General features: G+C 49.0%; 1 protein-coding gene across 2 annotated transcripts in view; it reads left to right on the top strand.

The window, feature by feature from the left end:
• Window positions 1-13,354, top strand: part of LOC146866328 (E3 ISG15--protein ligase HERC5-like) — a 389,340-nt gene that overhangs the window by 127,655 nt on the left and 248,331 nt on the right. For both annotated transcript variants that reach the window (XM_085635608.1, XM_085635616.1), the window contains one exon: window positions 505-608. In XM_085635608.1, the coding sequence (XP_085491734.1) occupies window positions 505-608 (104 nt within the window). The remainder of the gene's footprint in view (window positions 1-504; window positions 609-13,354) is intronic.

Genomic DNA, 13,354 nt, shown 5'->3' with positions numbered 1-13,354 from the left:
ATAAGGCTTTGAGCCTACTTTTAGTGACCCAAAGGAAACTTCTGGGCTACTGGGAGACATCGCCTGGTAGTGTAGTCACAGATGTTTCACTGAGTGCCTTGCACTCGTGTTGCAATCCTTCCTGCACATCTTCCTGTCCTTCTAGGCAGCTGCCCTGTGAGTCGCTCTTCTAAGCAGCCTGAAGAACTGTAGCATTTCATGAAAGGAGTTGTCCAAGCAAAATTGACCCCTCCAACTGAATCTCACATCAGTATGCTGATATGTTCTTAAGACAGTGGACCATGGGGTGATATTTATGTGATTATTTATTACATTGATGGATAAATTGAATGGAATATACACCTCTTTGATAGGTTTGACCTGTGCGTGTGGGTCCTCTCTGATCCTGGGGAAGTCAATGATTAGTAACCAAAAATATCAGCAGGGCTGTCTATGCTCAGCCTACTGATTGCATGTTGAAATGTGGAACACACTTGCCAAATAAATGTTCCTTTTTTTGGACAGTTTGGGGACTGCGGTATGAACAGGCGAATAGCCAAAATTGAACCTGGCATGGCAGAGCGATGGCTTGCAGATGGAAACTCTGATCTCTGGCGGAAAACAAAACAGTAAGTCTTACTGTTTATTGCTCTTGAACTGTAATGCATGCTTCTTTTAAGGTACACATTTTGATACACCATTATCAAGCTAGACGAATTACGCAAGAGAGAACTAAGCATTCTGGGAAAGTTTTAACTAGAGACAGAGAGCATTCAGCGGCCCTTGGTCCACCATCTACTCTTGATTTTTCCTGCTAATAGAAGTATGCCAACTTTGGAGAATCTAAATTACAATTCAGATTTTTTTGAAGTGGTGCACTGTCATTTTGACCCTGCACCAGATTCAAATTTGACTTGCCAAAGCTGACAGCGCAATAATGTCACACTTGCAGCACAGGTGGGACAACCTTAAATCCCACCTTCTACATATGTCCCCCTCCCATCCCTGTTTTAACGCACCTTTTTCCTCACCCGATTTATGTCCTCCATAGTTTTAGAGGGACGCAGGCAAGTCTGACTCTCTTAACAGCGGAGTCCCATGCTTCCACGACCATAACTAAATATTCCAGCACTTCTGAAAACAAGACTTTAAGACACTAGCTTGTCCTCATACAACCCTCTCCCTTTGGGCTTCCAGTGTATGTCGTACTTGTAAGTGTTTAATGAACTCAGAGTTGTGGAACCCAAACTCAGTCTTTTTTTTTTTTTTTATAATTTATTTTTATTAACAGCAACAAATTCGACTTTGTAGTTAGACATATTAAATGACTGAGACGACACTTGCAACATCACATTGTGGAGCACATTTCGCCAGGACATCATAGTCACTAACTTTATGGTGTTAGTGATTTATCAACAGGGGGAGATTCGGGGGGGCACATATATTCCCCCTATATGCATTCCATTTGTCCCATACGGCAGTAATCCATTTGTCCCATACGGCAGTCCATTTTTTGGGGCAGCCACGTGCAATATACACCGTTTTCTCTTTGATCATGAACCAGTCCATATCCGCTTTCCAGGTTGCAATTTTCGGCAATACCTCTGCCCCCCACAATTGTGCAATATTTCTTTTTGCCACCATTAACCCCAGGGTGACCCATAACTTATCTTTGCTGGTCAAATTTGTAGGTTCCCACACGTTCACAGGACAGCGTTTTATTTCTGGCCTAATCACAGTGTCTAATACCTCTCCCACACAATCATGAATCTTCTCCCAATAGACTGCACCCTCCTACATTCCCATATTATGTGAATAAAGGTGTCCATCATGCCACACCGTCTCCTGCTCTGTCCATCCGCCACCCTACCCATTTGTACTAGCCGTGGCCCTGAAACGTAGACTCTGTGTAGGATTTTGAGTTGGACTAGGTGCTGTCTTGAGGAGATGGCTACCTCCTTTGGGGAGGCAACCGCCTACTGCCACTCCTAGTCATCTAGCTCCAGTCCGTCACTCTCCCAGCGCTCTCGTATCGGTCCTAGGGCATCTGCCATGTTATGTATTAACTTTTTGTAGGTCAGGGAAATTGCTTTTTCTGGGAGTTAGCCGTTGAGCAACCTGTCTTCTAGTGGAGAATATTCCGGGGGGGGTGGTGCCCTCTGGCACGTTTGACTTTGGCGTGTGTCGTATCTGGAGATACCTGAAGTGCTCAGTACCAGCTAGTTCGTGTTCACGCTGGAGTGAGGCAAACATCACCATTTCACCCTTAACCCATAAATCCCCGATTTTTGATATCCCCATCATGTCCCATTTGTCGAACCCTCTTGAACTTACCTTGTTGCCCGGCCGCTCCGAGTCCCATAAGGGAGTGGCTAATGTAAGTTTCTGGTCCCACCCCATGCTACGATTCGCTGCATGCCAGACCTGTACTGAATGGTTCCTTGGTCCAGTTAAGGGATACCGTCTGGGTTTGGAGTAAATTGCCCTGTGGTAGTTTCCGCCCGGGAGCAGCCACTTATCCATTCTATACACGGGGTCGTCTCCATCGCGATATGTGCAGTGGTTAATGGCTGCCAAGTGAGCGGCCCAATAATATTTTTTGATGTCCGGAAGCCCTATCCCCCATCATACCAACTGAGTACCAGTATGTGCAGCGCTATTCGGGGTCGGCCGTCCCACAGTAGTTCCCTCTGCAGGTCCTCTATTTCCTTAAAGTATATCGCCAGGACCGGATCTGGGGAATTCTGCAGGGCGTAGAGGAAGCGCGGGAGCGACATCATCTTAAAAAGTGCCGCCTGTCCCAGTAACAAAAGGGGCTGCGTCTTCCAACTTGCCACATCCCTCTTTAATTTCTGCAATGGGGGAAGGAGATTACGCTCATACTGGATCTTTGGATCCAAAGTAACAAAGACCCCCAGGTATCGTAATCCCACCCTCACTACTTGTAAAGGGCAACCCCGGGGTGGAGAAGGGGAAGCTCCCTTAAGCACGTACAGCAGGGACTTGCTTCAGTTAATGGTGTACCCTGAGTTCTTTCCAGTTTGTAAAAATGTCAAGTACTACCTGGAGTGACCTCGTGGGGGAGGCAAGGTATAATAGGATGTCGTCAACATATAGTGAGATGCGGTCTTCCCATCCTTCTGTCCATTTGAGCCCCCTTATCAATGGATCTCTACGGATCCATGCCGCCAATGGCTCCAATGAGAGGGCGAAGAGTAAGGGCGAAAGTGGACATCCCTGGCGAGTCCTGCGGCCCAACTTGAATGTTTCCGATTTCTTAATGTTTATCACTACTGGTGCCAGTGGGGCTGAATAGAGTAGTCTCACCCAGCTAATGAAGCCGGGTCCAAAGCCCATCTTAGCCAAAACTGCGAAGAGGTATGGCCATTCGATGGTGTCAAACGCCATTGTGGCGTCCAGTGCTACCACCACCGCGTCCTCCTGGATCGTGTCTAGTCTACCCAAGACTCCATGCAGCTCTACGCAAGTTCAATGCAGTGTTTCAATGGGGCATGAAGCCCTACTGGTCTGGGTCTACCAGCTTGGTTATGACCTGTACCTTGCAGTTCTCCAACAATTTCGCCAGTATTTTGGGTTCTGCATTTAGTAAAGAGATAGGCCTTTGGAGGAGCATCTATCCCTCAGCTTCCCTTCTTTGTGTATGGTGACCAACGTTGCTACCCTCTGGTCCAGTGGGAGTTGACCTAGTTCTCTACTTTCCTCAAACATGGCTCGTAGCCGCAGAGCTATCGTGTCTGATTTTAATTAACATAGCTCTGTGGGCAGGCCGTTAGGTCCCAGGGCTTTAATCGGTCGAAGGTGCCTTATCGCCAGTGTTATTTCATCATTAGTGAGGACACTGTCCAACGTGTGTCGTTCCTTGTCGAACAGCGTGGACAAGCTGATATCTGACAAAAGGGCCTTTGAATCTTCTTCTGGCAATTCTGAACTTCATTGGTAGACCCTTTTATAATAGTCTGTGAATTCGTTGGCTATAGCTTATGGTTCTGTTATTCCCCCGCCCGAGTCACTCATCAGTTTGGGCACTAATCTACTTGCCCTCTCTTTCTTGTCCAACCAAGCTATCAATTTCCCAGCCTTGTCTCCCTGGTCATATATTCTGCCCTCTTTTTCCCTTCCTAGAGTATTGGCCATATCGGTAGCGATCGATTTATACTCTTCTCTTTTAAGTTTAAGGGTATGAAGTTTCTCTTGGGTATCATTACCCTCCGTCTCTTCCTCCAGCCGGAGGATTTCGTCTTCTAGTCGGGTGAGATTCTTTTATTTTTCTTTACGTGTTCCAGCAATTTATGCCAGGACCTGTCCCCTAATTACCACTTTAAATGCTTCCCAAAGAGTTTGGGGGGATTTCATCAACCCTTCGTTCTCCTGGAATTAGTGGTCTAGGGCCTGCTGAATTGCTTTTTTAACAATAGGGTTCCAGAGATACCAGGGGTTAATGGGCACGATGCTTCCTACTTTTTTTTCCCCCAGGACCAGCTGGGTCCACACCGGGGAATGGTCAGAGATCCCCCTAGCCATGTGTCTAATTTGTGAAATGTGTATTGTTTGCTTTCTGGAATGGTATGTCCTCCACACATCTATCAGGCCTAGGGCGTCTAAAAAGTTTGGTAGCCATCTTTGTGCCGTGCCAATGTCACGGGGCGGAAATCGGTCCATGGGACCCGACACCACCGAGTTAAAGTCGCCTCCAACCATTATTTGTCCTTCTGGGAATGAGAGCATGACTGTACCTAGGTCCTTGAGGGTGCAACCCTGTAGGCCCGGTGGAACATAGACTGTCATTAATGTAAGCGTTTGACCCTCCCACTGCCCCGAGATTGCCGCGTAGCGAGCCAGCTCGTCCGTCCACGTGTGTTGCACAGAGAGCTGGAAAGAACGCTTAAGCAGGATACCAGCCCCTATTGAGCCCGTGGTGAAGCCCGAGTGCGCCGCTAGTTGGTAACCCCATCTATTTAGTGCCTTGCAGGTGTTTTCCACCAAGTGGGACTCCTGGAGCAGCACAATGTCCGGGGAGTGTCACCTAATGTATTGTAGGACTATAGTGTGTTTGACATTATCTCCCATACCGTTGACGTTCCAACTCAGGAGCCTAAGACTCTTGTCCCAATGTGTACTCATTGTAATTATCTTGGCTAGCGTGTGTGCATCGTCGTCTCAGGATAGGCAATGTCGATTGAACTTGTGATTGTAATAACCACCCATTCCCCACCCAACTACCCCCCTCCCTGCTCCCCTGCACTCTGGGTTTAAAACTGCCTATTGAACAACTATGCAGAGTGCCTATCGCCCAACTTGGAACTAAAAGTAGACTTTTGTGGGGTGAGCTGCTCCATCCCTCCGCTCCCCCCTTGTGGATACATTATAATTAGTCCCTCCGAGGGTGTGGACCGTGGGCCCTCTCGACCACGAAGAATTTGGATAGGCTCTTCGGCTTTAGGTGCTTAAGTATGAGGTCCTCAACAAACAGGTCAGTTGCCTGTCCCTCCGCTCTTTCGGGCACACCAATGATGCGCACGTTGTTTCGTCTAGTGCGGCCCTCATAGTTGTCCAGCTTTTCCTCTGCAAATTTCCGAAAGTCCTGCAACTCTTTAATGTCCCGTTGTGATGTATCGTCGCGTAGGCTTGTGGTAGAGATTTCCATCTGTTTGACCTTCTCGCCGATTTTGGTTAGGTCTGCCCTGATGAGCGTCACCTCTGATGTTATTGCGTCCATTCTCATTTCCAGGGATGAGCGGACCCCGGAAATTGCTTCCATGACATCCTTTAAGGTGAGTTCGGGTGCGTCTTCTTCTATTGCGGCCGCCTTTTTGTCCTTGGGTGGCTGTTCTGGCGTAGTCGACTTACGTAGGGTATATCTATCCAATTTGTTCTGCTGAGTCACTTTGAGGCCTTTTGGTCTTGACATTGCTTCAGGTTGTTGTGGGGACGCTTTTACCTCTCGGTGGGGCTTAAAGCTCGTCGTTATGAGGACTGCAGTTCCTTCACTCGTATCCACAGGGTGGCCCTGTCATGCCGATTGTTAGACCTGGCACCATTGGCGTGGGTCTCCCTTCCATTTTTCGCTGTTGTCTCCTCTGTTTTTGCGGGTAATAGATGCTCTGGGTGCTGTGCCACTGCCATTCAGTGCCACAGCGCAAATGCTCCCTGTGTAAAGATGACATGTGAATTGGTATATCCATGATTGGCGGTTTGCCTGTTAGTCCCTAGTAGCGTGGCCTGTGTGTGCCCAGGGCTGGCAAACCAAATGCTGCTGGTGGGCCTGCAGTGCTGGTTTGAGCCACCCACAGAAGCAGCTTGTAAAGTGTGTCTCAGACCTGCCACTGCAGTGTCTGTGTGCAGTCTAGAACTGCCATCTTGGCTGTGTAGTGCACCCTATTCCCAGTCCCTGAACCCATCCTTGGCCTCATGTAAGCCACCCCTATGGTCGGGTGCATTATATGTGTAGGGTAGGACTTGCTCTGATGTGCGTAGCATGTCCTGGTAGTGAATTACAACCAATTTGTAAGGCTACGTGTTCTCCATAGGCCAGAATGGGAGGTTTGGCTATTACATTCTATAGTACTAACTGACCCAAAGAACATGGTAGAAAAACGAATTTAGTATGCCTGAGCTCAGAATATTAAAATACATCTTTTAGTGAAGTTTATTTTTATATTCTGTGTTTGGAAATACCACTTTTAGAAAGTAGGTATTTTCTTGCCTAAGCCTTCCAGTGTGCTCTGCTGTTATGTGTAGTGGCTCTCTGGTTTTTGGAGGGACATGGCAGGCTGAGTCAGACCTGTGTTGAATAGAGAGATCTGCCTTGGAGTATGGGGATGGGTAGCTCCTGGACCTGAATAGGTCTGTGCCTGGCAAGGTGAATGCTGGCTCCACCTCCCACTGTGCGTCTGATGGCAGACCCCCTCTTTCTGAAAGGAAGGATGCAGCCTGGTAAACAAAGTGCTCCAGGGCTGGGCAGAACTGGTTCTGGCTGGGTTCAGCGACTTGTAGCTTCTGAGAACAAAGACTTTTGGGGTATAAATATCTGTGCTGAAACCCCTACAATTTGTATTGCTCCTGGACAACAAGAAGAACCTCTGTCCATGTAACTGGGAATCTGTAGGCGAGGACTGTCCTTGTGCTTGTGTGCTGTTTCTTAGACTGCCCTGCAGTGGTTACTGCTGGACTTGGAAGAAGAAGAAAAGGACTTTGAAGGAACTTTTATTTTATCTTGCTACAGCAATCCCCCAAGAGCTAGAGGAGAGCTAGTCTCCTGCTGGAGTCTCAGGCACATCAGACTACACCACCAGCCTCCTGTTTCCTCCCAGCGAGGATTTCTATCTGCAGGTGAGGCTCCTGTGAGTTCCAGGGCCTCTAGTTCTACTGTGGAGAAGAGAGTGCTGAAAATCGTCGCTAACGCCCATTAGCGAGCCGCTGCAGCTGAAGAGTGTAAGGAAAATCATCGCGCTGCTGCCGCTGAGTGCTCGCTACTGTAGATCATCACATCACACGTTTGCGGGCTGCCAAATGCTCACTAACCCGAAGATTACCGCATCGCATGTTTGCGGGCCTCCAAGTGCTCGCTAACCAAAGATCATCGCATCGAGTTCATCGCTTCATGACATCGCAGTGCGGACGCCGAGCACTCGCCATTTTCATCGCATCAGAATCGTCGCTCACTCGCGGGGCGCCATTTATTTTCATCGCAACAAGATCGCACTCACAACAGGCTCGGCGCATCATCCTCCCTCCATGCATCGCCGGCTTAGCGTGGAGAAGTTTGTCGCTTTGTCCTGCACACAGATCAGCGCATCATCCTCCCTTGCAGCAAGGATTCAACACATCGCTGGTCACGCGTGAGGAAAATCATCGCTACAACTCCTTAGCGACATTTTGGTTGCTTTGCTACAGTATCCAGGTATTTTGTGAGTAAAAAGGTCGCAGAGACCACTGCCTTGAACTGAACTCCTCTTTGCACACTTTGAACTAATTTTGCAGCATTTCAAGAGTAACCCTATTTTCTATTATTGTGGCTTTTTACTGTTATTGATCTTGTGTTAAGTCTATATATAAAGATACTTATTTTTTATAACTACTTGTGTGGTGTCCCTTTGTAGTGTTCTTCACTGTGTTACTGTGTATGGTCATAAATGCTTCTCACACTGCCTCTGAGATAAGCCTAGCTGCTCGTGCTACGTTACCACAGGGTTCAGCAGGGGTTATCAAAGGGTGTAGCCCGCTTACTCTGACTTAGGAAGAAGGGTCCCTACTTGGACAGTGGCCAGCCATTGCCAACTAGAGACCACCATTTCTAACACCGATCATGCGTCTTTGGGAACCCTGCGAGATGGGGGTGGGGGGGAACAGCACGTCACCCCCTCCACGTCCCGGTGTTGTGACTAGCCGGTGCTCTTGCGGCAGTGGACCAACTTGGCTTCTAGTCCCTCGTCCCCCAGGCCCGCTGCCTGCTCTGCAGTATTTGTGTAGTGCAGCCCCTGCTTTAGCAAGAGCCACCCCTGTGCAGTGAGGCCTGCTGCCCACCGGAGACAGCCAGGCAAATTATCACTCACGCCGCTTTTCCTGACTAAGCTTTCAACACCCGCTCTGTGCGCTGCAATCTGCCACCTCAATGGTGTAAGCCGCTCGATTTTATCCCCTGCTCCCTTTCATACTGGGTTGAGGTCGTTCTGTGATGAATGGCGGACTGGTGATTGGCTTGCAGGTGTTCCTACTGGCACTCTGAAATAGGGCTGCGGTTCCACCGCCACCTTATTGGTCTCCCTATGCGGGCCAGAGCAGGAGAAAAGCAGATAAAAGTGTGCTGGTGTTCTGTGAGGTTTCACTCACCCGCTGGTACTGCTGTTGTATGCTCCGTTCACCTGTGGAGCTGGCACTCCGTCTTTCTCTCCCCAGCTGCTGCCAAGGGCGTGTGGTGCGGCCGGCGACAGGCACAGGCTGGTCCTCTTTTTGGCCATGGATCCGTATACAAGGCCCCGGCTCCAGGGCCCAGTCCGGACGCAACCTCCTGCCGCCATATCTTCATCGTTTTTCGTCCGGGAGCAGCGTTTTTTAGATCATTGGTACCCTGAGTTGTTCCGACGGTCCACACACACTAGTAGGGGTCGGATTACCATGTTGAATATTGGGAAGGGAACTGGTGTAGACAGAGCCGCTCAACATCGCAGCCATTACGCTCTGTAGCGTAGCCACGCCCCCAAACTCAGTCTTGAGTTGTTCAAAGGACACTATGTGGTCGGTTTCCCATAGGTCACCCAGTGCTGAGATCCCAATCTGTTTCCATTCACTGAATCCCATCAGCTGAGTCACTTACTTTAGCCATGTTCCCTCCCACAGTGGAGTTTGAGCATTAGACCGCCCCAGCCATTTAATATGGGACACAGCAGCCCAACAACATAACAGTCGGATTTTAAAGATCTGGAGGATTGAGGCAGGATGGCGACGCCCATAGAGCAAGCCATACACCCTACTTTGTTCAAAGATGGACAGGTCCAGGTGCCAGGAGGAGTTGTGGTGCTCTCTGGACCATCTGTGCCACCAAGTAATATAAGCAGCAGTCCAATGCACTAAGGCCACCTTAATTGACAGGCACTGTGCATTTAGAGTATCCTACTCTAGGAGTTTTGCCAGTCCAGAAATGCGATGTGGATTGGAGCTCCGCAAAGAGGGTAGGACGAAAATGTATGGGTAGTTTATGAGCACATAGAGGAAAGAAGGAAGTATTAGCATTTTGCCGAGTGCCACCCAGCCACAGAGATTGAGTGAGAGATACGCACCCTCTTCAAAATAGGGCCTATGTTCATGTTCCAGATGGACTGCGGATTATGGGTGATGGTGATGTCCAGGTATCGGAACGGTCCCTGAGTAATCTGTAGTCTGGTGTCTGGCATGGGAGTCTGGATTGAGCCTTTTAAATGAATATAGTGTGGTTCCCCGGGTTGAATCGTAGTCCCTTTGAATCTCTGTATATATCAAGCATTTGCATCAGCCAGGGCAGAGTGGTACAATAGCATATCATCGGCGAACAATGCTACCCTATTCTCATCCAGTGGGCCATCTCAGTGAGGAAACAGGTCGGCAGTAGGTATCCGGGGAGAAAACAACGGAGCCAAGTCTCCTAGAACCTCACTGGGTTAGTCCATTCAGCTCCCTCTGAAATTCCCACAGAGGGCAGGCTGTTGCAGCAGGAATGGCCTGCAATGTCCTCAGTCCTTACTGCCATTTGTCCCCAGTGCTCTGCAGATTTCTAATTGCCTGTTTCAGCTTAGTTACTAGGTCCTCAAGGGCAGAGATGTGACCTTCCGCCTCCTTCTCTTGGCCAGTAATGTTGTGCAGGTCCTACCTCAGGAGCGAGACATCTGCTCCCACCTCACCGATCTTGGCTTCTAGGGCTAGTCTGGACTCCTGAATGGCTGTAGGAGGATGTTGTTGCTTATGATGGGTCCAATTGGTGGCATCACGTCCGATGCCACACCATCCATCTGGGACTTCGGGAGGCTCCCCCCTGCACCCTGCAGAACTGGCTGAGTGTATTTGTAGCAATCTGGGCCTGTCTGACCCTCTGCAAAGAGGTGGCACGAGCAGCTCTGAGTCCAGCCAAGGTATCACTCCGTCGTCCATCGAGTCCCGCCCCCAAGAGGTATAGATGAGGCAGCTGGGCCCCCCATACTGCCAGGGCCAGAAGTCTGCTCCGTCAAGCAAGAGGGTTCCTCAAATGTGTGCAGACTCTTAAGGCATCAGCCGATACTCATTGTGCAGTATTGCAGTACAAAGGGTGGGGGGTCTCTTCCCAACCCTCTTGTCTACACAATTGGTGGCGAGGTCGCGCAGCCAGTCCTCCGGGCTCCTTAGATTCTCAGGCTGCAGCCTGCCCCTTCTATCTTCAGGAGAGGGGGTGGGCAGCCGCGACCACCAACATGGTGCCATGCTGTCAATGCAGTGTGTAATCCTGCAGGGTCCCAACTCCACCAGCTGAACCCTGGCCTTAGGTTAAAGAGGGCAGCTAGGAAGGCCCCCTCCTTCTTGGTTGCGGCGCTGCACCAACGTTACCCAGTGCAGGCCACGTCGCAGAGCGCTCTGCTCCACCATCGCTGCGGGAATCCGCCTCCTGTGAAAGTGCCCCGTAGGGGCTCCGGGGGGAGTGCCGCAGGAACGCCTCCTGCCTCCAGTTCTCTGTGGCCCATATTGGTTTCAAGGGAAGAGGACCCCATCTCCTTTTTTGCGGCGCAGCCCCAATGATCCGTGGTGTAGGTCGTCCAGTGGGAGGGGGAGGCTATGCCTCCTGGAGATACTCGGCTCCGCTGTCACCACAGGATTCTCCCAATTTTGTTAGGGGCCTCTGGGGGGAACGTCGCATGAATGGCGCCTGCCTCCAGCTCTCTGTGGCTTTGTGTCTGCTGAGGCCTCACAGGCCCGCCGAGCTGCACCGGACTGTGGGTTGTCAGCCGGTGGGCGGCTGCATTTGGTCCCTACTGAGTTAGCACTGACTCCGGTCATTGACAAACCCAGTGTTACCCCTCCGAGACGCCTGTGTACCAATGAAAAGCAGCATCAAGACAGGACGATTGGCGCTGGTGGGGCGTGTGAAGAAGATGCAACCACTATCTTGCTCCTCCAGACATAGAGCAAAAGCTTAGTCTATTAAGTGAAACAGAAGTTTTTTTGTACAACAAACATGTTGAACTTGGTTATTTGAAGGTGCTCTTACATGTGCTAAAGAAGAAAAAGGAGACTCAGTGAAATGAAATATTTGAGACCAATGTACGAGTCAAGGGTATTACAGTTAGTCAAATAGATTATTCTAATCACTAGACCTGCAGGTCTGATAACATTGGTATGATTTTTCAAGGCCTGGTAGTAAACAAGAGACCAACATCAACAAGGCACGAGAGAGGGACAATCTTCCTCTCTGTGAAGTAAAGGTGGAAAACATAATCCACATGGATCTATACTAAGAACTTGCGGAGTCCTTGCTGTTCCTACTCACAACCTCAATGCTGTTGTAAGACAGCAGCTTATTAGGATCCTGGCTGCCCTTGTTTAGTAACTGTGAAATGGGTGGAGTATTGTTTAAGCTAAATGGTACATGCTCAAAGTGCTTCCTGACACATTATATAATGAGAGGCAAAGAGTGTGAGAAGCAGCCCACACCAAACTTTACCTGCTTCTTCTGCCTAGGTTTAGTTGTCTCCCCGTAGAACTACATTATATTATGGACAAGGTGAAGATGGGGGTGGGATAGTGGCTCATATGAATGAAGAATAAGAATATGGTAGTCACTACAGTGAGTAACTGTGTGAAAATGGGTTCTATCCCATATAGCCACCTGGACATTCTTGCTTTTGAACTACCTGTTTTTTAACTACTGCCGTTAGTCTCACTAATTAAGACTCATTTACTGTAAGCTTTGGATAAATGGATTTTGGGTCTAGCCCAGTGCCCACCGTTTACAACAAGGTCCCCTGCTGCAAAACTGGGGTAAGAGGCTCTAGTCTGGTTGCAGGTGAAGACCTGTGCACATATGAGTGCGCTGTGCAAATCGGACTACTGCGCCACTCAACAACGTAGGTGCGCATAGGTAGCCTGTTGTATAGCAGACCTTTCATGCATTGGTAATAACTTGTGTAGGCCTTATAATGTGAGTGGCCATTCATAGTGTACATCTGTAGTGGTTTATGAAAAGGGTGTGTGCTTTACAGTGGTGTAATGAAAAATGATGGGGTCCCCTATAGACCTTAATGAGGGGCCCGAGTCACCCTGCTTTGTGCTTAATTGGGGCCCTCTGAATGTTTGGGCCCCCTGCACCACAGAGCTCTGCGCTACACCCCTGATGCTTTACTGTATTGTCCATTATGTGTGAGAGTTGCACCAAAATACATTTTTTCCTAGGGTGAAGCATCAATTGTATGGTAAGCAAAGTTCTCTTCCAGGGGATCCTCATCAAAGTCATAAGCATTAGAATATGCCCACCCATGCGCGGGACCCCGGAAACACTATATTATATGTGCCCCACATATATATCCATATATATATTTATATATATATATATATATAAAAACAAGCAATTGCAGCCTACTAAACACCAGAGCTGAATCATGCCATAAGGATTCTCTACCATACATGAAAAAACATGCATTAGAAACAGGAGAAAACAATAGCAAAACTTGTTTTAGAAACTGTTTTAATGCTCAGCACACAGTAGAAATCCTCATAAACCACTGAAAGCATAGGAAGCTCCCAGGCTGCATTGCAAACACCCAGTCTAAAAAGACTGAAAAGCTAACTTGTAGCTGCATAGCAATAAACTGACACCGTGCCTTTAAGGCACACCTGAAGCTCAACTTCCCATCATGCC

This window comes from Triturus cristatus, chromosome 2_1, assembly GCF_964204655.1.
Source record: "Triturus cristatus chromosome 2_1, aTriCri1.1, whole genome shotgun sequence".
Lineage (NCBI taxonomy): Eukaryota > Metazoa > Chordata > Amphibia > Caudata > Salamandridae > Triturus > Triturus cristatus.
The sequence above is the reverse complement of the archived record's forward strand: the minus strand, read 5'-3'. Positions and strand labels throughout refer to the sequence as shown.